The sequence below is a fragment of the Chrysemys picta genome, chromosome 12, assembly GCF_011386835.1.
Source record: "Chrysemys picta bellii isolate R12L10 chromosome 12, ASM1138683v2, whole genome shotgun sequence".
In the NCBI taxonomy this organism is placed as follows: Eukaryota; Metazoa; Chordata; order Testudines; family Emydidae; genus Chrysemys; species Chrysemys picta.
The window spans coordinates 11,169,579-11,193,311 of record NC_088802.1 but is presented as its reverse complement, the minus strand read 5'-3'; the positions used below and the strand labels follow the sequence as shown (position 1 = coordinate 11,193,311).

The 23,733-nt window shown below is 48.8% G+C and overlaps 1 protein-coding gene and 1 long non-coding RNA gene across 10 annotated transcripts in view; one reads left to right on the top strand and one right to left on the bottom strand.

Moving 5' to 3' along the window:
- The window catches only part of LOC101933213 (zinc finger protein 585A-like), a 104,834-nt gene that overhangs the window by 23,207 nt on the left and 57,894 nt on the right, over positions 1-23,733 (bottom strand). For 2 of the 9 annotated variants that reach the window (XM_065564307.1, XM_065564309.1), the window contains exons 1-3: positions 19,195-19,541; positions 14,637-14,724; positions 14,082-14,208 (exon numbers count right to left, since the gene is read on the bottom strand). The exons of 4 other annotated variants lie outside the window; for them this stretch is intronic. Coding sequence is in view for 3 of the 5 variants with exons in the window: in XM_065564294.1 (XP_065420366.1) it covers positions 9,924-13,126; positions 13,460-13,573; positions 14,082-14,208; positions 14,637-14,660 (3,468 nt within the window). In the remaining 2 variants the exon portion in view is untranslated. Of the gene's footprint in view, positions 1-9,717; positions 13,127-13,459; positions 13,574-14,081; positions 14,209-14,636; positions 14,725-19,194; positions 19,578-23,733 lie in introns of those variants that run through there. 3 more of the 9 variants (XM_065564295.1, XM_065564294.1, XM_065564303.1) reach the window with 3 other exon arrangements.
- LOC135974984 (uncharacterized) lies at positions 485-5,821 on the top strand. Its single transcript, XR_010592048.1, has 2 exons — positions 485-2,427; positions 2,835-5,821. It is a non-coding gene; the product is annotated as an uncharacterized LOC135974984 (long non-coding RNA).

Sequence of the window (23,733 nt, the reverse complement as noted above, 5' to 3'; positions counted from 1 at the left end):
GGGGCTGAGAGCTGCTGCCTGGGGCTCCCTCCCCCTCCCTGCTGGGGAGGCGTGGCCAGGCAGCTCTGGCACCACCCACTGCAGATCCCATTGGCCGGGGTTCCTGGCCAATGGGCTGGGAGCCAGGTCAGAGCTGGGGCCTCTCAGCAGCTCACAGTGATGGGGGGGGAGAGCTGCCCCCGAGATGAGCGCGCCCCACATTGCCGACCCATGGCACGGGGACCCCCAAAGCACGGGGCCTGGGGCCCAAACATTGGTGGAGCTGGGTCCACCTTCAGGAATATTGGTGGAGCATGGGCACCACGGGGCCATATAACTCGCCACCTATGGGTGCTGGGGCATATTCCTGTGAAAGTGAAACTAAGCCAGTTCCAGTGCCCAGAGAGAGCCATGGCTGCAGAGCTCTATGCTTTTCATGGAGATGGATTACCAGGAGTGCTCCAGCCACGGAGTCCGGGCGCTCTACGTGCCTTGCCAGTGTGGACACTGTGAAAGTTACTAGTGACCCCCCCTTAACAGAGCAGCCTTTATGTCAACCAGGGCCATTAGGGGGAAGCAGACACTTCAAGTACACAGTAGCCTGAACTTTTCAACTGTCTTCCCTTCAAGGCCTTACGGTAGTTGGAGCTGGTCCCAAGCCGGTTTTCACTGACCAGATAGCAAAAGCACGGGTCTGACAACCACCAATCAAGTGTTAACACTGCAAGGATCTTTGTCTGAATGTGTATAAAGGATCTGTAAAATGTGTGTAAGACAGAGTTTTTGTACTAAGGTGCAAAGCTCTCCTTTCTTCTGCAGAATAAAGCAACTCTTCCTTATCCCTGTCTGGCTGTTATTGGCTCTCAGCTAGGTGGACCCGATATTTCGGTAACAGTTTCTGGCGACCCAGATGGGACTATCCTAGCTCGGACATTGGACTCCAGACGGCTGCAGCGAATTGGGAACGGCGCCAACGGGGTGTTTCGCCCCTTTTCTCTGCTTCACCGCAGCCCCTGGGGTTCGTGCTCCGATAAGGTGAGTCCTAATAGGATAAGGAGACACTATCTGGTTCTGGTCTGGTTAACCGGTTAATGAATTTCTGTCTTATACATTTGGGCGTTAGGTGTGTGGACGGAACTGAGCCTCTCATTCGTAATTCCTCAGAGTGGAAGCCATCGCGTGCGATGAAGCTCTGAGGTCGAATTGGGATCCTTCTGTCCCGTCCCCTGTAGCGGTCAGTATTAGTAGAAATTCCTGTAATAGGATCCTATTAGGCCATAATTCCCTCTGTTCTCTGTGTAATTCTCTGTTAGAGTGTCAGCAGGCAGATGGGTGGGTCTCTGGTAATTAGGCCATAATTCCCTCTGTTCTCTGTGTAATTCTCTGTTAGAGTGTCAGCAGGCAGATGGGTGGGTCTCTGGTAAAACCCTCTGAGGATAGCCCTTTAGATTATATGTTAAGTAAATGGTCTTTACCAGGTGTTTAAAAAGAAATAGTTACACCTTGTGTAGAAATTGATGTGGCTAGTGTTGTGGAAATTGAATTGTGGAGAACATGTGCAGTATATATTGTAGTAGAGGTATAAGAAATGCAAACCTACCAATATAGGTTGTGTTGTCTTGTTCAGATCACTGTGTGTTTGAAAGCAGGAGTTAGAAGAAAAAGGCAATCAAAAGTCCGGGAAAGTTAATTGTGTCCCTTTTTAAGTAAGAATCTTTAAGCCGTGGATAGCTTTGGATCTGGAAGCAAGCCAGAAAGCATCTGTATTAATGCAATTTTCTAACTAATAAGGTAGTAGCCACTGAAACCTGGGCTGCATATGAAACAAATACAAGGAAATATGTGGTAATTCCTCTGTTTTGCCTAAAATCAACAAGAGTATGTGTAATAAAGTAAATATTTTATGTAATGACTGACTGCCCAGAAGGGGTAGACCTCGGTTCTTTTGTCTTTCAGATCATCAGAGAAAACGGATGCCAGCTGAATAGCATTCGATGTACCATGCATTTACTGGTACAATAGGAATTATTTTTGTGTTCTTTGTCCTGTCTTGTGATGTTTGTCTTGTGGCCAGAATTGTTGGATTTAATATTTTCATAGGACAGTCTAGCTCAAATTTAAATAGAAGGGTTAAATCAAAAAGCAGATACTTGTTTTATTCAACTTGGAATACAAAGTGTTTGGATAAATCAGGAAAATGTGATATACTAAAGTCTGATATATTTGCTTAAATAAGAAAAAGAAACTTCATTGGCCAGATTTTTTAATTGAAAAATTGTTGTTAAAATTTGCATACCGACAGTCTTTGGAAGCAAGGACATGGAAGGTTAACCCACTCCCCATATTGCCCATGGGATCCTTCTGGCTACCTCAGATTTCTAGCCAGAGGGCTGGGGAGGGAGGAAAGCTATTGGACACCAGAGGTTGTACCGAGTGGACTCCTCAAAGGTGGGTGTACTTGTCCTGGTTTGTTGCTCCAAAGCTCTGTAATAAAGTTATTTTACTGGAAGGGTGTACATGGCATACATTGAATAATAAGACTAATGTACTGTATAATGGCAATTGTGTATGTGTTCATTTTTGGGAGAAGGTGTATGAGTGAAGAGTGGAAGTTTCCTTTGTAGGTTAAAAGAAGCCAAGAAGGGAAGCAGGAAAAAGAACAGAACGAGTTAACTGGGAAAAAAAAAAAAAAAAAAAATAGCCAGCAAGCTCAGTCCAAAGATAAGATGCTGGCCCATCCAAGGACACTGCCCACAGCTAAGACTTGGCTGATAGCCAAGAAAAGGGGGGGCTGAATGTGCCCAAGCAACTATGAGATCTGCAAAACATTGCCAGGCATTAATGAAATGTGTTAGGTTTCTTTTCTCACAGATAAAAGAAGTGCTACCCAAAGACCCTAGCAGCCCTGCCATTGATTGAAACAAGGAGACTGAGTCTATGTAAAGTTCATCAACGAAAGACTGCTTTGGCTCCCCACTGGAAAGGCCTTTTCCAAGTGCTGTTAACCACCAACACCGCTGTGAAGTGCCAAGGACTACCTGCCTGGACCCATGCTTCTCACTGTAAAAAGACCCCTCCACCTCGGGAGGACTCTTCGACTGATAAGCCTATTTCTCCTTCTAGCTCTGCTGTGCCTTCTGGACAGCAGGAAAAAGGAAAAAAGACAAGGTGAAGTGCTAGTAACCTCTCCCTTGTCCACTGACAGACCTACTGTGCCTCTGGATTTTTCTAGAAGAAGCAAAACCATTACAGGGTGATGTGCTAGTAACCTCTCCCCTGTATGATGCTAAACCACACTGTTTCAGGAAAAGAGAAGAAGGAACACTTGCTTCATTGGAACCACCAAAGTCCAGGGATTCCTGACTACAAGAGACATTAAGAACTGACCCTGGTGAAGAAACAAAGAATTATACACTGGCAGGAAGAAACTTGTGGGACCCATGCTTGGGAATGTGGTATAGTACTACACCAAAAAGAAATGTATTAGGATATCAATGAACTGTGATTAACACTACACTAGGGACTGTTAAATTTTCATTACCCTTATTCAGTTTCCAGATCACCACTACATACCCAAATTGCTCACAGGAGGCTGCCATTAGATTAGCACAACAGAGGGTTTGGGTTATTTCCTCTAGAAAGAAAAGTGACTTGACTGGATCCCTATGGGATGGGGCCAAAAGTGCAGCAGCAGTTTGGAATATTTTTAAGAACCAAGAACATGATGAGAAATTGGGGCACAGCTAACCCAGGTACAGGCTGGAATTGGTGAGTTACATGTTATCTCCGCCCTTAGTTCTATGACCCAGAAGTTGCTGACAGAGATGGTATTGAATATCACTGAGGCTGGGAAGGCATTGCAGTGGGATCTAGCATGTTCAGAAATTCAGGATTTCCTGAATGACCAGCTAATGGCCATTCGGAATGATCTAGAGCATCAGGCTTGGCCCACTGCCCTTACAGACACATCAGGAGTACCATCTGATCTGTGGCCATGGAGACATACTTGGAGACTTTCTGGGTGGAAGTGCAGACATTCTCAGTGCTCCTTCCAAGCATATGGACCGGTTGGGGGGGGTGTGGGCTCCCACATACCGAATCCTGCCGGGTCCATGGGGAGGATGCATGTGGGATTGGGTAATTCACCAAGATATCTGGGAAATTAGACCTCCTGGTATGCCCAATCGATTTTTAGTCAGTGCTCCTGGGATTACATCTGACATTTGGATGGGGTTAGGGAGTCAATGGACATTTTGGTCATTAGAACCCCCACAGCTTCAGTGTATCCGTAAACTGAAGCCAGGAGAAGTTGTTACTCTTCATGACTACGTTTGCTGGGAGGGTAGGGGACAAGGAACTACCCTGACAGGACACTTATTTTTTCAAGCTAATGATAGCTGTGTGTATGTTAATGACACCATATCGCAAGACATACATTTTAATCTCACTACCACTGCAGGCAACCATATCATTTACTGGCCTGCAGATAGAGTTTTTCAAGTAGCCCTTAGGTTCCAGATACCCTTTAACTGGACTAGTTTAGTATCTGATAGATTTCAGAATTTGTTTTCACTGTTACCAGAGATTCAGAAAATCTCTGAAGTACAAGGGCAAATTCACATGCTTCAAAATATATATCAAGTTGAAAAGTATGCCTTTCAGACTGTTGATAGAGTATCTATTTTATGTACTAAGTATGATGTATTGTGCTTTATGACTAAGGCTGTACAACAACCCCATTATAGTATTGCTATGGGAATGTTATTGCTTGTATTGTTATTAGTTATTTTAGGATTATGTTATTGTTGTAAAAGACGTAATAATAGTAATACCTTTCATGTCCATGCTCATCATGCATTGTCATTACATCCAATCAAAACCCTTTAGGTTGAAGCATCTGAAGTAAAATCTGAATTCCAAGACTTAATGCAAATAGAGATTTGAAAATGTTTGTTGTACTAGTATACAAAAGGGGGGGGGTTGTGGAAGCAGAGAAAGAACTGACAGGAAGGGGATGCAATGCATGACAGTTCGTTAGCAAGAGTTAGGCTAACTGTAACCCTAATAATGCGAGATTTGTAGAAGCGAGGAATGTGTGAGGCAAGTGGGAAAGAACTGTGTGAGAAGTTGTTGCGACCTTGTGTAGATAATATGGAATGTAGACTAAGAGTCTACATTAGTGAGCAAAACAAGATATCAGAATGACCTATGTATAAACAGAATGCTGCTGTTGTTTTCCATGCTGTATCTCTTGATCACACCTTTAGTTTTGAGGACCTCCTTCCAGACCTTGGGTCATGGTTTACGGGGCTCTTTCAAACAATTGTTAAATGGATTCTTTTCTTTCTATGTGTTATTTGGACAATGATACAATGTGCCAAATGCCTGTGTAATGCTATGATCAAAAGCTCTGCTGTCCATAAGAAAACCCAGTATCTGTCCCTCCAGCTTGATCGCAAATTGCATAACGGGCCTGACAATTTTTGAATTTGTCAGGCCCGAAGGGGGGACTGTGAAAGTTACTAGTGACCCCCCCTTAACAGAGCAGCCTTTATGTCAACCAGGGCCATTAGGGGGAAGCAGACACTTCAAGTACACAGTAGCCTGAACTTTTCAACTGTCTTCCCTTCAAGGCCTTACGGTAGTTGGAGCTGGTCCCAAGCCGGTTTTCACTGACCAGATAGCAAAAGCACGGGTCTGACAACCACCAATCAAGTGTTAACACTGCAAGGATCTTTGTCTGAATGTGTATAAAGGATCTGTAAAATGTGTGTAAGACAGAGTTTTTGTACTAAGGTGCAAAGCTCTCCTTTCTTCTGCAGAATAAAGCAACTCTTCCTTATCCCTGTCTGGCTGTTATTGGCTCTCAGCTAGGTGGACCCGATATTTCGGTAACAACACCTCAGGAGTTAAGATGCCCGGGGCTGATTTAATGCGCTCTAACTTGCAAGTGTAGACAGGGCCTAAGTTACCCTGAGTAGACCCAGGTTCAGTTCCCTGCTCTGTGTGAACTCAGGCAAGTCACTTATTCTGTCTGGTTCTGACTTTCCCTTTTGTAAAATGGGGGTAAGAGCCCTTCCCCATCTGCAGCAGGGCGAGGCTCAGTACATTGAAATTTGTGCGGTGCTCAGGTAGTGCCGTGATGGGGGCCAGAGAGGGGCCTGCAATAGCTACAGAAGTGCAGCTGTTTCCTGTTTACGTCAAATCACAAAACATCACATTGGGGTTGTTGCAAACTTTCCTGATTTCACACTGACTCCTTCACTTGCTGGTGTTTCTCTTAATGCCCCAGCTCCAGCAATCCTGTGATTATGTGACCATCTCAGCTCTCTCTTCAACGAAGGTCAGTTTTTCACTCTCATGGCTGAATATAAAAAATTGACAATGTGACCAGAGCGAACCCTGAAAGCTCGGAAACAAAGAAACATACGATCCAGAATGTAATTTTTTAGAAGAAAAAAACCTCATTTCCTTCAACCAATCTCATGATCTTTGATTACATGCTGCTGGCAATACTGCCTTGGCAGTGGTCAGTTTCTGTTGTCAGGCCTCTTGTCTCCAGCAAAGGCTCTAAGGACCTACATAAAAAAATGAAAGTTCTAATTTATCTCTTTAGTTCACCGCCAATCCTGGGGGGGCTGTGCTCATTTGCTGCTTGGACCCACAGTCCAGCTCCATGCGCATTCCCACACCTTGGCCTCTCTATTTCCTTTTCCATTAACTCTGCTGTTTTAGATAAATGATCACACTAAATTAGGGGCTTTCCATGGGTAGCAGATAGAGATTTAAGGCCTGAGTTCTCAGTGGCACAGGATTGCTAACCCCAAACTTTTGAAAATTATGAGTCAGGACCCTGAAAATGCTGTGATTGCCTTTTATGAAACATACGCATAATAATAAATGTTGAATTCTTTCTACAGGAACTCTTCACTTAACATTGTAGTTATGTTCCTGTAAAATGCAACTTTAAGTGAAACGATGTTAAGTGAATCCAATTTCCCCATAAGAATTAATGTTAATGAAGGCGTTAGGTTCAGGGAATATTTTTTCACTAGACAAAACACTAATATATATATATATATATATATATATATATATATATATATATATATATATATACACACACACACACATTCACAGTAAAAGTTTTAAACAAACAATTTAATACTGGTACACAGTGATGATTATTGTGAAGCTTGGTTGAGGTGGAGGAGTCAGAGGGTGGGATATTTCCCAGGGAATGCCTTACTGCTAAATGATGAACGAGCAATTGGCTGAGCCCTCAAGGGTTAACTCTCACACTCTACAAGGCAGCAGAAATGAAGGGAGGGGAGACAGCATGGCAGAGACAGAGACACACACTGTGTGTGTATGTGTGTGTGAGAGAGAGAGAGAGAGGCGCATTTCCCCTTTAAATAAGCTGACCCACTCTTAAGTACGCTGCCTTGTTAAGTTAATCAGCAAGCTGCTGCCAGGAAGTTCCCTCCATCCTGAGCCCTGTCATGTGTCCCCCTTGATCTATGGAAGATGGGGTAAGCGGGGTGAAGGAGCAAGGGGGAGGGGGGATGCCCTGACATTAGCCCCCCCTCTTTCTTCCCTCCCCCCAACACAGCAAGCAGGAGTCTCAGGGAGCAGCTCCAAGGCAGCGGGCAGGAGCAGCACATGGCAGTGGGGGGAGGGACAGCTGAACTCCGGGCAACTGGGAACTTAGGGGAGCAGGGAGCTGATGGGGCGCTGCCGGCCCACCCTGGTTCCAAGGTCCCACCAGCTAGCTGTAACGGGCTGCTCTTCCTGCAAGCAGTGGACAAAGCAGGCGGCTGCTTAAGGACGCTAGAAGGGAGCATTGCACAACTTGAAATGAGCGTGTTTCCTAATTGATCAGCAACGTAACAATGAAACATTAACCGGGACGACTTTAAGTGAGGAGATACTGTATTTGCCTTCTGGCTTCTCAGATCTTTAAAATGCAATCTGAGCGCAGCCTAAAGTTTTTCTCTGCAACCAAGAAAGCCAGAAACTTCCTTTGTTTAGGAAAGGAAAGCCAAGAGTCTCACCTCATAATATGCTTCCAGGAGCTGGGGCTTTAACAAACACAACAAATACAATGAGACTCATTATAAAATCATGAGTGTTGGAAACACCGCATCTCTACACTGAGCCAGAGCTGCCTTACTGTACATGAGAATCAGGCCTTTGAAACATGGATATCAGCTTAACCTAGGTTTTGTCCTGTGAGTTTCATATCACTGGACTTGGAAGAATTAGACTTTTATCGGTTGATGTCTGTAAATGTTGATTTCACACAAACCAGGAAAAAATACTCCCATTGCTAATAACTGAAATTTACCAATAGGCCCAGTAAGAACAATGCTGCCTGAGAACGTATTAGACATTGATTTAAGAATATTTCCTCTGCATATTTTGACATGTGATGTTGACAATCTCTATTTTAATGGGTATGAAGCTTTAACTTTTTGAATCTGTCTCTACTGTCATTAAATAGTTATTGTCTGACCCAAATATTGTCTGATCCCGCCCTCAATCTCCCACCACTGTGAACATTTAAATAGATAACAATTGGAATGAAATGCTTAAAGCCCAGATTTTTGTGCAACTGTGAAAGTTTAAATCAATAAATATAAAATTGCTTAAAAATAAAAATTCTGCCAAGCCTGACTATCCACCTTAGACACACAACTCCACACAGGGAGCCATGGCCATAGAGAACCCCCAGGAAAGTCTCCAGGAGGAAGCTCCATGTCCCATTTGTCTGCAGTATTTCACAGAAGCTGTCACTCTGCAGTGCAGGCACGTCAGCCAGTGCTGGGAGGGATCCGATACAGCCGTCTCCTGCCCTCAGAAACTGTGCAACAGAGAAACGTCAGGCTGAGCAGGCAGCTGGCAAACATGGTAGAAATCACCAATCGGCTGAGTTTACAGGCAGCAAAAGGAGCAGGAGGGGACGGGTTGTGTGGGGAACACCAGGAGACTCTGAAATTTCTGTGAAGAGGATCAAACCCCCATCTGTCTGGTTTGCCATCTCTCCTGGGCTCACAGAGCTCACAGGGTGGTTCCCATAGAGAAGGCTGCCCATGAGTACAAGGTAGGGAATTGCTGTCATGTTTAATGGGTAATAACTTTGGATTTTAATTACAGGCTAATTTCACTGAAAGTTCCCTGGCAGAGGCATGATGCATCATTCAGCTCTGTAAACCCTTCATGGTATGGGAGATGCTGCAACAAAATAACTGATTTGACAGAGAGGCAACAGAGGCAAGTCTGTAACGATAACTGATGTGGGGAAATGTCCTCTGAGATTCTGATGGGAATTCCTGAAAATCTTCATCATATAAAGTATTCTACCAATCCCAATATCAATATCAGGGCAGTCCAGAGGGGACTGAAGATCTCAGTCTTACGACTCAAACGCCTCCTAAATAAAGCTTTAAAAGATCTGAGATAAAAGGATCAGGTCTCAAGAGTTTATATAGACATTTTTGCAGCCTCTCGACAGCAGGCAGTCCTTGGGTGAACAATAGGTTTTGGAAGTAACCTCCTACTTCACAAACATCACAGGTAATAAAACTACATGGATTAACATAAGGTAATTAGCAACAGAGGGTCCTGTGGCACCTTTAAGACTAACAGAAATATTGGGAGCATAAGCTTTCGTGGGTAAGAACCTCACTTCTTCAGATGCAAGTCTTGCATCTGAAGAAGTGAGGCTCTTACCCACGAAAGCTTATGCTCCCAATACTCCTGTTAGTCTTAAAGGTGCCACTGGACCCTCTGTTGCTTTTTACAGATACAGACTAACACGGCTACCTCTCTGATACATAAGGTAATTAATTATCCATGAAGCCGTTCATAGACAGTTTACCACAAACTTTAAAGAGCTATATATATACACAATGACATTATTACACCCAAGTTTAATCTAAATGTTAACATTTCCCTCTTGTATGGATTGCTTGATGTTTAACAAGGCCGGACCTCCATATGAAACATTTTCCACAGTCTAAGCACTTGTGGGGTCTCTCTCCTGTGTGGATTACCTGATGTGCCAGAAGATTTGATCTTTGTTTGAAACTTTTCCCACAATCTAAGCACTTGTGGGGTCTCTCTCCAGTGTGGACTGTCTGATGTGCCATAAGATATGATCTTTGCATGAAACTTTTCCCACAGTCCAAACATTTATGGGATTTCTCTCCAGTGTGGATTAACTGATGTTTAACAAGGTCTGACCTCCGTATGAAACTTTTCCCACAGTCTAAGCACTTATGAGGTCTCTCTCCAGTGTGGACTACCTGATGATTAAGTAGGATTGACCTCTGTATGAAACTTTTTCCACAGTCTAAGCACTTATGGGGTCTCTCTCCAGTGTGGACTGCTTGATGTTTAACAAGGTCTGACCTCCGTATGAAACTTTTCCCACAGATTAAGCACTTGTGGGATCTTTCTCCGGTGTGGACTGCCTGATGTGCCAGAAGACTTGATCTTTGTGTGAAACTTTTCCCACAGTCCAAACATTTATGGGATTTCTCTCCTGTGTGGATTATCTGATGTTTAACAAGGGTTGACCTCTGTATGAAACTTTTCCCACAGTCTAAGCACTTATGGGATCTCTCTCCAGTGTGGACTGCTTGATGTCTAACAAGGTCTGACCTCCGTATGAAACTTTTCCCACAGTCTAAGCACTTATGAGGTCTCTCTCTTGTGTGGATTGCCTGATGTGCCATAAGATTTGATCTCCGTATGAAACTTTTTCCACAGTCTAAGCACTTATGGGGTCTCTCTCCAGTGTGGATTGCTTTATGTGCCATAAGAGTTGATCTTTGTGCAAAACTTTTCCCACAGTCCAAACATTTATGGGATTTCTCTCCTGTGTGGATTGCCTGATGTTTAAGGTTTGACCTCTGTATGAAACCTTTTCCACAGTCTAAGCACTTGTGAGGTCTCTCTCTTGTGTGGATTGCCTGATGTGCCATAAGATTTGATCTTTGTGTGAAACTTTTCCCACAGTCCAAACATTTATGGGATTTCTCTCCTGTGTGAATTGCCCGATGATCAAGTAGGGTTGACCTCCGTATGAAACTTTTTCCACAGTCTAAGCACTTATGGGGTCTCTCTCCAGTGTGGACTGCTTGATGTATAAGAAGGGCTGACCTCCGTATGAAACTTTTCCCACAGTCTAAGCACTTATGGGGTCTCTCTCCAGTGTGGATTGCCTGATGTACAACAAGGTGTGACTTTTGTATGAAACTTTTTCCACAGTCTAAGCACTTATGGGGTCTCTCTCCAGTGTGGATTGCCAGATGTGTAACAAGGTCTGACTTCCGTATGAAACTTTTTCCACAGATTAAGCACTTGTGGGGTCTCTCTCCAGTGTGGACTGCTTGATGTTTAACAAGGTCTGACCTCCGTATGAAACTTTTCCCACAGATTAAGCACTTGTGGGATCTTTCTCCGGTGTGGACTGCCTGATGTGCCAGAAGACTTGATCTTTGTGTGAAACTTTTCCCACAGTCCAAACATTTATGGGATTTCTCTCCTGTGTGGATTATCTGATGTTTAACAAGGGTTGACCTCTGTATGAAACTTTTCCCACAGTCTAAGCACTTATGGGATCTCTCTCCAGTGTGGACTGCTTGATGTCTAACAAGGTCTGACCTCCGTATGAAACTTTTCCCACAGTCTAAGCACTTATGAGGTCTCTCTCTTGTGTGGATTGCCTGATGTGCCATAAGATTTGACCTCCGTATGAAACTTTTCCCACAGATTAAGCATTTATGGGGTCTCTCTCCAGTGTGGATTGCCTTATGTGCCATAAGATTTGATCTTTGTGTGAAACTTTTCCCACAGTCCAAACATTTATGGGATTTCTCTCCTGTGTGTATTGCCTGATGATGAAGTAGGGTTGACCTCCGTATGAAACTTTTTCCACAGTCTAAGCACTTATGGGGTCTCTCTCCAGTGTGGATTGCTTTATGTGCCATAAGAGTTGATCTTTGTGCAAAACTTTTCCCACAGTCCAAACATTTATGGGATTTCTCTCCTGTGTGGATTGCCTGATGTTTAAGAAGCTTTGACCTCTGTATGAAACCTTTTCCACAGTCTAAGCACTTGTGAGGTCTCTCTCTTGTGTGGATTGCCTGATGTGCCATAAGATTTGATCTTTGTGTGAAACTTTTCCCACAGTCCAAACATTTATGGGATTTCTCTCCTGTGTGGATTATCTGATGTTTAACAAGGGTTGACCTCCATATGAAACTTTTTCCACAGTCTAAGCACTTATGGGGTCTGTCCCTAGTGTGGACGCCTTGATGTTTAACAAGGTTTGACCTCCATATGAAACTTTTTCCACAGATTAAGCACCTATGTGGTCTCTCGCCAGTGTGGATTGCCTTATGTGCCATAAGATTTGATCTTTGTGTGAAACTTTTCCCACAGTCCAAACATTTATGGGATTTCTCTCTTGTGTGGATTGCCTGATGATCAAGTAGGGCTGACCTCCGTATGAAACTTTTCCCACAAATTAAGCACTTATGGGGTCTCTCTCCAGTGTGGATTGCCTTATGTGCCATAAGAGTTGATCTTTGTGCGAAACTTTTTCCACAGTCCAAACATTTATGGGATTTCTCTCCTGTGTGTATTGCATGATGTTTAAGAAGGGCTGACCTCCGTTTGAAACTTTTTCCACAGTCTAAGCACTTATGGGGTCTCTCTCCAGTGTGGACTGCTTGATGTATAAGAAGGGCTGACCTCCGTATGAAACTTTTCCCACAGTCTAAGCACTTATGGGGTCTCTCTCCAGTGTGGATTGCCTGATGTACAACAAGGTGTGACTTTTGTATGAAACTTTTTCCACAGTCTAAGCACTTATGGGGTCTCTCTCCAGTGTGGATTGCCAGATGTTTAACAAGGTCTGACTTCCGTATGAAACTTTTTCCACAGATTAAGCACTTGTGGGGTCTCTCTCCTGTGTGGATTCGCTGATGTAAAATGAGGTGTGACCACCACATGAAACTTTTTCCACAGTCTAAGCACTTATGGGATCTTCCCACAGAGGTCCCCTGTGATTCCCCGTGCCCAGGAACTTCCTGCTGTTGATTCCCCTCCTCATTCTCACTCACTCTCTCGTCACCTGCTGGGAGAGAGAGAATCCAGACAGAAGTCATTGTGCTGGGGAGAAATTAAGAGGAATAGCAGCAAGGAAAAACCCGAAACCCCTGAAGCTGCACAGACGGAGCAATTGGATTCTGTCTCCACTTCCCACCCAAAAGTTCACAGAGAAGGAAAGTTCAGAAGGAAACTCCTGCAGGTAACAGGAGAGGTGGAAAGCGATGTCAGTCATATCTGCTGATTGTAGCCCTGCCCTGTGTGAAATGAGGAAGGAACTAAGGGCACTTATTGATACCACATTTTTGGGATTCTCAAATTTGTCCTTCATTCCCCAGATGGTTTGTGTGTCAGTCCTCACCTGTGTGGGCGCCTCTCGGGATCTCTCGTTCCTCACAGGCCTGGAGATCGGGCACCCACGGCTCTTCCCCTCGTTCCATCCAGGTGATCGGGTCCGGTTTGGGAAGGGGGAATCCTGTGCAGGGAGTAAAATCAGATTAGATCAGGGTGTGCGGAGGACTGAGAGATCGTCTGTCAGAAAGGACATTCTGTGAGCGGAACCTGTCCCTGTACTGTGCTGGGGAATGTGGAATCTAAGAGGACGGGAACGTGGTCACTGAGACCCCTCGGGGGAGGCAGACATGTGGCGAGGTGTGGAGAATTGTGACGCACACTCAGCTCTAGTGTTAAACCCTTGCCTATTTCTAAACCCGTGGAACCCAGAGCCCTCCACATGGCTGCAGCTGTTCCCTAGTAGGAGGGAGAAGAGGGATTCTGTGAGCGATCGAGAAACAACACAGACAGGACAATACACGGATTCTCCACCTTGCAAACTAGGGGGGTCGGGATGATTTAGTATGTGTCTTAGGTTTTGACACGCTGGTCTCATTGGAGAGTAATGAGGGAAGAACCTGACCAGAGTCAGACACACAGACCCCCCCACACACCAACTTCCAATAACCAAAGGGCCAGAATTCCCTTACCCAGCGAGGTCACCATCTCGTAGTTCTCCCACATGACGTCCCTGTAGAGGGCTCTCTGAGTGGGGTCCAGCAGAGCCCCCTCCCCCTGGGTGAAATACACAGCCACCTCCTCGAAGGTCACCAGCATCTGAAACAACAAGAATCCCCCACTCAAAACCTGCTGCCCCACCCACAATACCACTAGTCATGGGAGGGAGAGACAGAGAAGCAGAATCCTCCCCGCACGCTGCTCAGAGCATCCAGGAGGCTTCAGGGAGTGGGTAAAAGGTGAGAGCTCCTTGTCCCCCCCCAGTACATGGAGGTGGGCAGGGTCTTTTCATTTACCACATGCCTGCCAGCCACAGGCTGATATGGGAAGCAGAGCTCTGAGCTGGGGACAGGGAGAGGAATACCAACTGCATCCCTTCGTATTTCACAGCAGCCTCTGGCCAGTGGGGTCAGGCTCCAGCACTGGGAGTCTGGTCAGTTTTCCCAGCCCTGCCCAGCGGGGTGTTTCCTGGTTTAGAAATACAATACCCCTCCCCCACCACCAAAAGCTCCCTAAAAATCGCCTACCTGAGCTGGCTCCATCACAGACATATCCCTTCCCTGTCCCCTGGAAGATGGGACAAACTGGAGCGAAACGTGGGCGTGATTCCTCAGCCTGTTGGGGCGAGAGGGGCGATGCGGGAGGTTACAGAAGGGGCTTGAGTCCATGTCACCCCCTGATTTCCCCCAGGCTCTCTCTCTGCAGACAGATGCTAAGATTCTAGGACTCTACCATGCTGGGAAAAAACCCAGTTAGTTCATTACCACCCCGGCTGAAGGGATATTAAAGAAGGGATTAACAGTGATTCCCCCAAGTGACAGTGACCCCCTCATAATTTGTCCCCCGCACTTTAATATCCAACAGTTTCACCAAGTACCAAAATCTTTTGGGTCTTCTGTTAAAACTTGTAAGCTACTGTCTGTAGAAACCATTGATTATATCTATCCTGTGAAAGATACTTTACTACTATGTAAAACTTACAAACAAGTTAACTGACTTTGTTCTTGAAGTAATTGATACAATGCAAACAAACACTATAAGCCGTTAAGTGACTTTCACTTCATTCAATGGCTCCTAGGACAGACCCCCACCCTCTGTGATTAAAGGGCCGGGAGTCTCAAATGAATTAGCACACACCCTGAAAGTGGTGGAGACAGTAAATTAAAATATGGTTAAGATATGGAATGTATGCTGATGAATGCTTGATATACATGAATGGTTAGGGAGGTGCCAGCCTAGAAAAGGAGTATCCATCGGCCGAAGAATGTGTCGAGTAGGACCACCAGACAACCCCCGGAGGGTAAACTGGGATCCACCCCATCACCTGGAAGGATGAGAAACACAAACTTTGGACAGTGTGGAGCCACCAGGAATGTGCCACTTTGGACAGGAATGTGCCATCTGCTGATTGAGTCAGCAACAGCAGGATGAAACAGCCCCCATAGACTAACATAGAAATTAATTCCTATAAGAATGGACTCTAAAGACTGATGACTTTGAGTCTCTGGTTCTGCTGCCAGCCTGCAGGGGCATCAGGTGCACCTGACACAGACTTGGCTCCATCCTCATGACCAAGATACTTGGCCAGTAACTTGGCATGAGCAACTTCTAGGCTGGTAACTATAACACCTATACAGAACTTAAATGAATGGTTGTGTGAATGAATCTCTCTCTCTCTCTCTATATATATATATATGTGTGTGTGTGTATAAGAAATAAGTAGTCAAACAACGTTGTTTACTTTTATCTTTTGCTTTATCAGTATATTTACAATAAATGTGGCATCTTTGCCTTATCCCTCTTAATAAGATCCTGCTGGTTTTTATTCTATTCATATAACACGGCCAGGCCCCCACATCCCCCATTAGAACTAAACCCACCAAGTCCCTCCTAAACCTCCGCAGAAGAGCATCTCTGAGCCAAACGCTGGAAATAGAGCAGAATCAAAGGAGTCACTTTACGGCACTGCCCCACAGTGTATTGTAACCCCTCTAGCTCTCCCCCGTCTCCCTCAGTCCTGCGGTGCTCAGCAGAGTGAGCAACTGGCTTTTCCTCTCTCAGCTCCTCCCCTTGTTCCCAGGAGAGCTCACTGCCCCGGGGGTGCAGGGAATGGATCTGGGCAGGGCTGGGAGCTGGGAACCTCCCTCCCCACTTCTTGCTCCTGCTGCCCTTCAAGTCTCTCCGCTCTCCCCTTTTATCTTCTTCCCTCACCCTGGGAGAACGGGCGACTGCCCCATTGTCGTGGGCCTTTGCTCTCCTTAGGCAGCTCAGCCAGTGACACTGGTAACGGGGGTTGAACCCGGCTGTGTCACTGAGGGCAGCAGCTCTGGGACTCCCAGACACAGGGAGCCCCTCCGCTTGTAGGCCAAACTCACCAGCTGGTCCCTGAAAGGGGCCCTTTGTACAGAGTCATTTCCCTGCCTGGATCCAGCCATTTCCCCAGGTCTCTCCATCACCTGGAGGCTCAGGCTCAGGGGCTGGTATTGTCAGAGTGGTTCCAGCCACTGGAGAACGTGCCCCTGGGCTGGTCTCAAAGGGGTGTGATGAAGTGGGAATGTTCTGAATGTTTTCTGTGAATACTGAATGTGTGCCACAGTTTCCCCATGTGTTACTCAAGTATTGAACTGGTGAGATACAGGTGTGTGATCATTGCAGAGATCTCTAGAAGGTGGGTGTGACTGCAGAGTGGCTGCCTGGGCACAGAGAATGGCCAAAATTCTGTATCCTGGCAAGCTATGGCCAAAAACAGTCCTCTGCAAGGAGGCAGCCAGCCGAAGTTGTGGGAGAACAAAGAGAGAGGAGGAGGCCAGGTGACCTGTTTTCCTGGGAAAGAGAGAAAGCAGGGAGGAGGGGCAGCTGGGCGTCACTGAGGATGGGGGGCTGGACGTGGGTCAGTCTCCTGTTTTGGGACTCATCGGCGAAAGCCCAGGGCTCAGGGGTCTGGATTCCCCGCCCAGATGGACTTTGCTGATTGCTTCTGATTTCTGTGCTAACAAGCTCTGTTCTGTGCTGTGTTCCCAGCAAGGAAATAAACCCGTCTGTTTTCCAAGCTGACTGAGAGTCACCGCTGACTGCGAAGGTGGGGTGCACAGCCCCTGTGAGGAGCGGGTCAGGCTTTTCCTTAGGCTGCCCCCGGGGTTCTGGCTGGGGCCATATGCCCTCCGTGGGATCCAGGGATGGGGAGGCTGGGGCCACATGCTCAGCAGGTGGGGGGGGTTATTGGGGGTTCTCAGGGGCTGGGGTCCTGCCCCTACACTGGGTGTAGGGGGCTTGCCTCCCTCAACCCTAGGTTCACCCCCCGCCGGCTGTACCACATTCTTATCCCTGGCTCCGAGTCCCAGGCAGGAGGGCTGAAACAATCCGTACCATGGGGGGCGCTGAGAGCCATTGAACCAAACTGTAAATACTGGATAGGATGGAAACCCCTTCAAGCCAGGGCGGCACTTTCCAAGGGGCAGCACTCCAGCCTCCCCCCTTTTTTTTTTCGCTTGGGGCGCAAAAACAGGAGCTGATCCTGAACCAAGCTGTTCCCTGTCAGCTGAGGCTTTCAGGCTGAGCTGGAACTGACGCTGCAGTTCTGGCTGCAGTCGCTAGATGGCGCTCATGGCAGCCGGAGTCGCACAGGCTGGACAGCAGTTCAGGCTGCCCGGCCGCTGGAGAGCCGGAGCGTCATCCCCGGAGCTGAGCCCGGCTGCGGCGGCGAGAGGGGCTCAGCTCCGGGGGATGATGCTCCGAGCCGCCCGGGCAGCCTGAACTGCAGCCCAGCCTGGGGGTGAGGAGCCGGGGAGGGGGGAGGGAAGTGGGGCCCGGGAGGCAGGGAGGGGGGAGGGGTCCTGCTGCTGCTCTGAGTCTCCCCAGGGCGGCGCGGCGTTTCCCCGCCCGAGGGGGCTGGGCAGGCGCCAACGGGCTGGGCGGGGGGGCGGATCCCGGCTCGCGTGCTGCCAGGGCGATTGGCTGGGCAGCCCGAGCTGCCAGGGAGCTGACACCGCCCCCTCCTGCCCCCGGACCCAGCCTGCCGCGCACCTCCCTACCTCAGCCCCGTGCTGCCTGCCCTGGGCCGGGAGAGGCAGAGCCCGGCTCCGAGCACCTGGGGGGGTCAGTGTCTGTCCTCTCGGCTCTGCCTGCAGGGGGCTGGGGAAGCAGCTGTCAGCGCCTGCCCCTCTCAGCCCTTGCACCCCCCATCCCGCTCGCAGCCCCTCCTCTTGTACCTCCCCCCATCGCTCCTTCACCACACCCCTTCCCCTTGTACTCTCCCTTCACCCGCACCTCTCCCCTTGTACCCTCTCCCAGCCCTCTCCTCCCGCACCTCCCCCCTCCCCTGCACCTCTTCTCCGGCAACCCTCCTGATACCCCCTCTCCTCCTCCGCGAGTACATCACACCCCGCCTCTCTGCCAGTGTAGAGCCCCCAAGCACCCCACACCCGCTCCTCTGCCTGAACCCTCTTTACTAGATCCCCATCCCTTTCCGGGTACAAGGTTTGAGGATTAGTCCCTATGCCGTCCATGTGCATTTGGAGCACTAAAGATGGGGTTGCGGGGGACGGGGGAGGGGGTGAGATTTATACTAAAGTGAAATAAAAATAGGAGAAATGGTTTGATCCCCACTGCAAGTGTAAACAGGGATTGGTGTGGTGAACGAGGAGGTCACGTTTCGGGGGGGGGAGCCCAGGGCTGGGGCGGCAGGGGGTGTGGGAGGGAACTGGTGAGAGGGGGAGCCCAAGGCTGGAGTGGGGGACAGTCAAAAAATGTTTTGCTTGGGGCTGCAAAAAACCTAGAGCCGGGCCTGCCCTGAGCACCTCTCCTTCCCCGACTCCCAGCTGCCCCCCCCCCACTCTGCATTCAGTTTGGCCCCTGCCACATTCTGCCCCCCTCAGATCTCCCTGAGCTGCAGCCTCCGTCCAAATCAGCGAGGCCTGGGGCAGGGAAACAAAGCAGCAGATAGTGGGTGGGTGGTAACGTGATCCTGCCCGCACACACCGGGAGCTGGCGGCAGCTTTCCCGGGCCCAGGGCGGGAATCGCAGCCAGCTCCGCTGGGAGCAGCCTGGGGCCAAACCTCCCCCTGCAGCCGGGCGGGTGTCTCTTACCTTCCCTCCGAGCGGGGCCCCCCAGGGGCAGGGGCCGGGCCGGGAAGGGGCCTGGCGGGGCTGGGGGCTCTGCCCTGGGAGAGGCTCCTGGGGAGCAGCGGGAAGGGCCCTGCTGGAGATTCCCCTCTCCCGGCTGCAGCCAGGGCTCCGGGCTCCCAGCACCAGCCGCCGGGGCTCGGGGATCTCGCCAGGAGCCTGGAGCCAGAGTCACCGCAGCGGCTGCGAGTCACTTCGTGCTGCCGGGCCTGAGCCCAGCGATCGCTCCCCCCAGAGCCGCCTCCCAGCTGCTCCTGGGTCCTAGCGATCAACCGACTGCCTTGACTTCTTCTCTCTGTGTTCAGCTTCTGTTACACTCACAAGCTCTAAGGTCAGAAGGGCCCATCATGAGCATCTAGCCCAGGGGTTCTCACAACCAAATTTTTTGGCGGCCTCAGAGTAAGGCCAGCAGCTGTCACTGGTGGGCGCTCCAACACATTTTCCCAAAATACTTAATGAACTTTAGGAGAAACCAGTAAACATGCACAGAGGTAGACGGGGAAACTTTCCTGACTTAAACACCACCCGGGTGGAATCGAATAGTAGAAGGATCTGAGTCCTCACTCCCTTCACCCAGAGCCTGCCTCACCTTGAGGGCTCCCCTTCCACTCTCCTGTGTGGCAAAGTCCTTATAACCCCGACAAGGCTGGGCCCAGGCTTCCTGAGGGGCTCGCCCCCCAACCTGGTTGTGACCACTCAGGACACGGGCTAGAGCGTCCCCACTCTGGGTACTTTCTTCGCTCTGGACGCTTCCCTGACCTCTTCCCTGGCCATTGTCTATAGTTCAGAACAAATGCAATTTACAAAACAGCAAGTAATAAAAAATCAGGACACAATCAGAAAGGCGAAAGGAAAACTCTTAGCCCCACTCTGCAGGGCCGGATTAACTTTTTGTGGGCCCAATGCCTAACCTATTTGTGGGCCCCCACGGGGCAAGGTGCAGGAGGCGGGATGGTCAGTCTCCAGAGGGAAGGGCAGGCGGGCAGGGCACAATGAGGCACAGTACAACAGGAACAGCGCTGTTCTGTGCAGCCCAGCAGAGGACACTGTTTACAAACCAACCCAGCTTCTCCCTCTGCCCCCGCTTCCCTTCTCCCCTTCTCTTCCCCATCCCATGCCCCTTGCCCACCACTCCATCTCCCCGTTCCTTCCCCCTACCCCTTTCCCCCCTGACCATGCTTCCCCTTTTGGCAAGAAGAGCCATTCTCCTCCCCAGCTGCTCCTCACTCTTCCTCTGCCTCTTGCACGTCTCCCCTGCTCTCCCCAGGTGTGTCCATCTCTCACTGCATGGCTGAGAGCCCCGCTCCTGGAGCAGGCTGACAGCTGGCAGGGATGCTACAGAAACAGTGGCACAAACTCTGTTCTGAATATCAGCAACTCCTCAGTGTCCAACTCTGCAATCAGCTCTCCGGGTGGAGGGGAGTCGGCTGAGCGCCTGTGTACAGATCTCTCTCCAGAGCCACTCCAGCTCCAGTCTGCCAGATCCCAAAACTCCAGTTTTGTCAAAATCAAAATGTTTTGCAGCAGTATATAGATTTTGGTGACATTTTTAATCATTTCAGTTCCTGTTGCCAACATGGTACCGCGTCATATTTCATAAAAGGTGACCAGCAAACCAAAATAAACCTCCGGGATCAAAATGAAACAATAGGAGGGGTCTGAACTGAAGCTTTTTTGTTCCCTTTTGAAATGTTTTTTTTTAAATTTCAAAATTGCCAATATTCAACCAGCTCCAGTTCAGTAGTGTTCCTATTCTAAAGTCATGGGGAGCGAGAGACACACTCGTGGGAAACTGAGGCACTGACAGAGGAGCAGGGAATTCACAGTGGAGGCAGGAACTGACTGCCCCTCACCAGAGCCCCAGTCATGTGTTTTACCCACAAGCCATACAATAGCATTTAACATCCCTGTGGTGGGAAGAACATCTCAACAGCCCAACACTGTGGCATTTAATTTCAAAAGAGGGAACTATGCAAAAATGAGGGGGTTAGTTAAACAGAAGTTAAAAAGTACAGTGACTAAAGTGAAATCCCTGCAAGCTGCATGGGTGTTTTTTAAAGACACCATAATAGAGGCCCAACTTCAATGAATACCCCAAATTAAGAAACACAGTAAAAGAACTAAAAAAGAGCCACTGTGGCTTAACAACCATGTAAAGGAAGCAGTGAGAGATAAAAAGACTTCCTTTAAAAAGTGGAAGTCAAATCCTAGTGAGGCAAATAGAAAGGAGTATAAACACTGCCAAATTAAGTGCAAGAATGTAATAAGAAAAGCCAAAGAGGAGTTTGAAGAACGGCTAGCCAAAAACTCCAAAGGTAATAACAAAATGTTTTTTAAGTACATCAGAAGCAGGAAGCCTGCTAAACAACCAGTGGGGCCCCTTGATGATCGAGATACAAAAGGAGCACTTAAAGACAACAAAGTCATTGTGGAGAAACTAAATGGATTCTTTGCTTCAGTCTTCACGGCTAAGGAGGTTAGAGGGAGTCCAAACCTGATCCGGCTTTTGTAAGTGACAAATCTGAGCAATTGTTACAGATTGAAGTGTCACTAGAGGAGGTTTTGGAATTAATTGATAAACTTAACATTAACAAGTCACCGGGACCAGATGGAAGTTGCGGAACTATTAACTAAGGTTTGTAACCTGTCCTTTAAATCGGCTTCTGTACCCAATGACTGGAAGTTAGCTAATGTAACGCCAATATTTAAAAAGGGCTCTAGAGGTGATCCCGGCAATTACAGACCGGTAAGTCTAACGTCGGTACTGAGCAAATTAGTCAAAACAATAGTTAAGTATAAAATTGTCAGACAAATAGAAAAGCTCTGTGGTAGGAATTATTTGGGGGCCGGTCTCTGGGCTGGTCTAGAGGAGGGCAGATGAGATTATATCTCTGTGATCCCTTCTGGCCTTGGAATCTAGGCATTAGTCTGATTTCTCCGCTTCCTGGGAGGTTGAACACATGGAGTGGGTCTGATCTCCCTGGGGGAAGCAGGAATTACACTGATGCCCAGCGTGGAGGCAGAGCTGGGGCTGTGGACTAAAAGCGATCACGTGGATTCACATCGCAGCTCGCTCTGCCTTCCCCGGCACCTGTGGAATGCAAGAGGCGCTGAAATCCAGCACCTTTCAACACTAAGGGGAGGGGGGGGACCCCAGCCTCTCCACATACAGCTGCTGATCAGAGCGATCACATATGTCAATCAAGTTTCACATCTATAGCAGAGGGGTGATCACAGTGGTGCAGGGGGACACTGGAAAGGTATTTCTCTGAGTCCAATGGATGTGAAATCAGCTGTGCACTAACGCTGATGGCTCCCACCCCCGAAGGGCCCCCGCCAATCCATGCTGATATCTGCAGGAGAGAGCAGGGGGGTGAAGAAGAGCAGGCCGGTACTGCCACTCTGCGGGCCTGGGGGAAGCACAAACAGCATCTGTGGGATGCCAGGGCAGCTCACTGTCTGTCCCTCCCATGTCCCAGGCCTCCTGCCCAGGCCCTGACTGTGCTGCAGGGATTCTGTGGCTCAGACACATGCTCTGGCGGTGGCCACACGCCCTCAGGCTCTAGGTGAAAGGACCTTTTTTCCAGTGTCCCCAGAAAGGTACAAATCCAGAGGACAAATAAAAAGCCTCCGAACTTGGTAATCTCTGTAACTGATTGGGGGGGACAGGGAGTGGTAAACTCATGATCTTTCAGGACTTCTGGCTGCTGACCTAGTTCTGTCCCTGCCCTCCCCCAGGGTTCCACGGGGTGCAGGCCATGGACTGGGACACCCCCGGGGGGCGGGGAATTCCAGTATGATGAGGATGACTTCATCAGCTTCCATATCCAGCCTCAGGCCCCTTACCCATGTCTGCATCCTGACTCCCCCCTTCCTGGAGCCATGCCCCTGCTCCCAGCCCCACCTCAAGGGATAAGGGGGGGCACTGCACCTGCCTGCCATGCTTGGGGTGGCAAAAAAGCTAGAGCCACCTCTGGCCCCACCCTCTCCATGGCCCCACCTACTTCTCCTCTTCCCAACAAGGCCCTGACCCCTGACCAGGCTGGGAACAATGGCCCCTGTGGAGAGCCCCTGATGCTCCACCTGGCCTGGGCTGAGGTCTAGGGGCCTTGAGATCAGCCCCCGGTACATATCATTGCTCCCCAGAGTGCACCACCCAGGGCAGATGGAGAACAGGCTTTAGCTTCTGGCCAGAGGGCAGGGCCTTGTGATAAGAGGAGCAGGTGTGGAGCCATTGAGAGGGGCCAGGACTGGGAAGAGGCTGGTGCCACAGGCAGGGGCTGTGCTACACAGGGGGGAGCTGATCAGCTACACCGCCACAAAGCACTGCCATTGCCTTCAATGCTCCACGCCTGCCCGAGGCTTGCAGTGTGTGTGTGTGGGGGCAACATGGCCCCCTTCCCTCAAACTATGCCCAAGTTAAAAAGGGGGGGGGGGGCTGGACATCCCACTTTTAAAATTCGGGGGAGCCATTGCCCCCTAGTCCCCCATATTCCAGTGTGG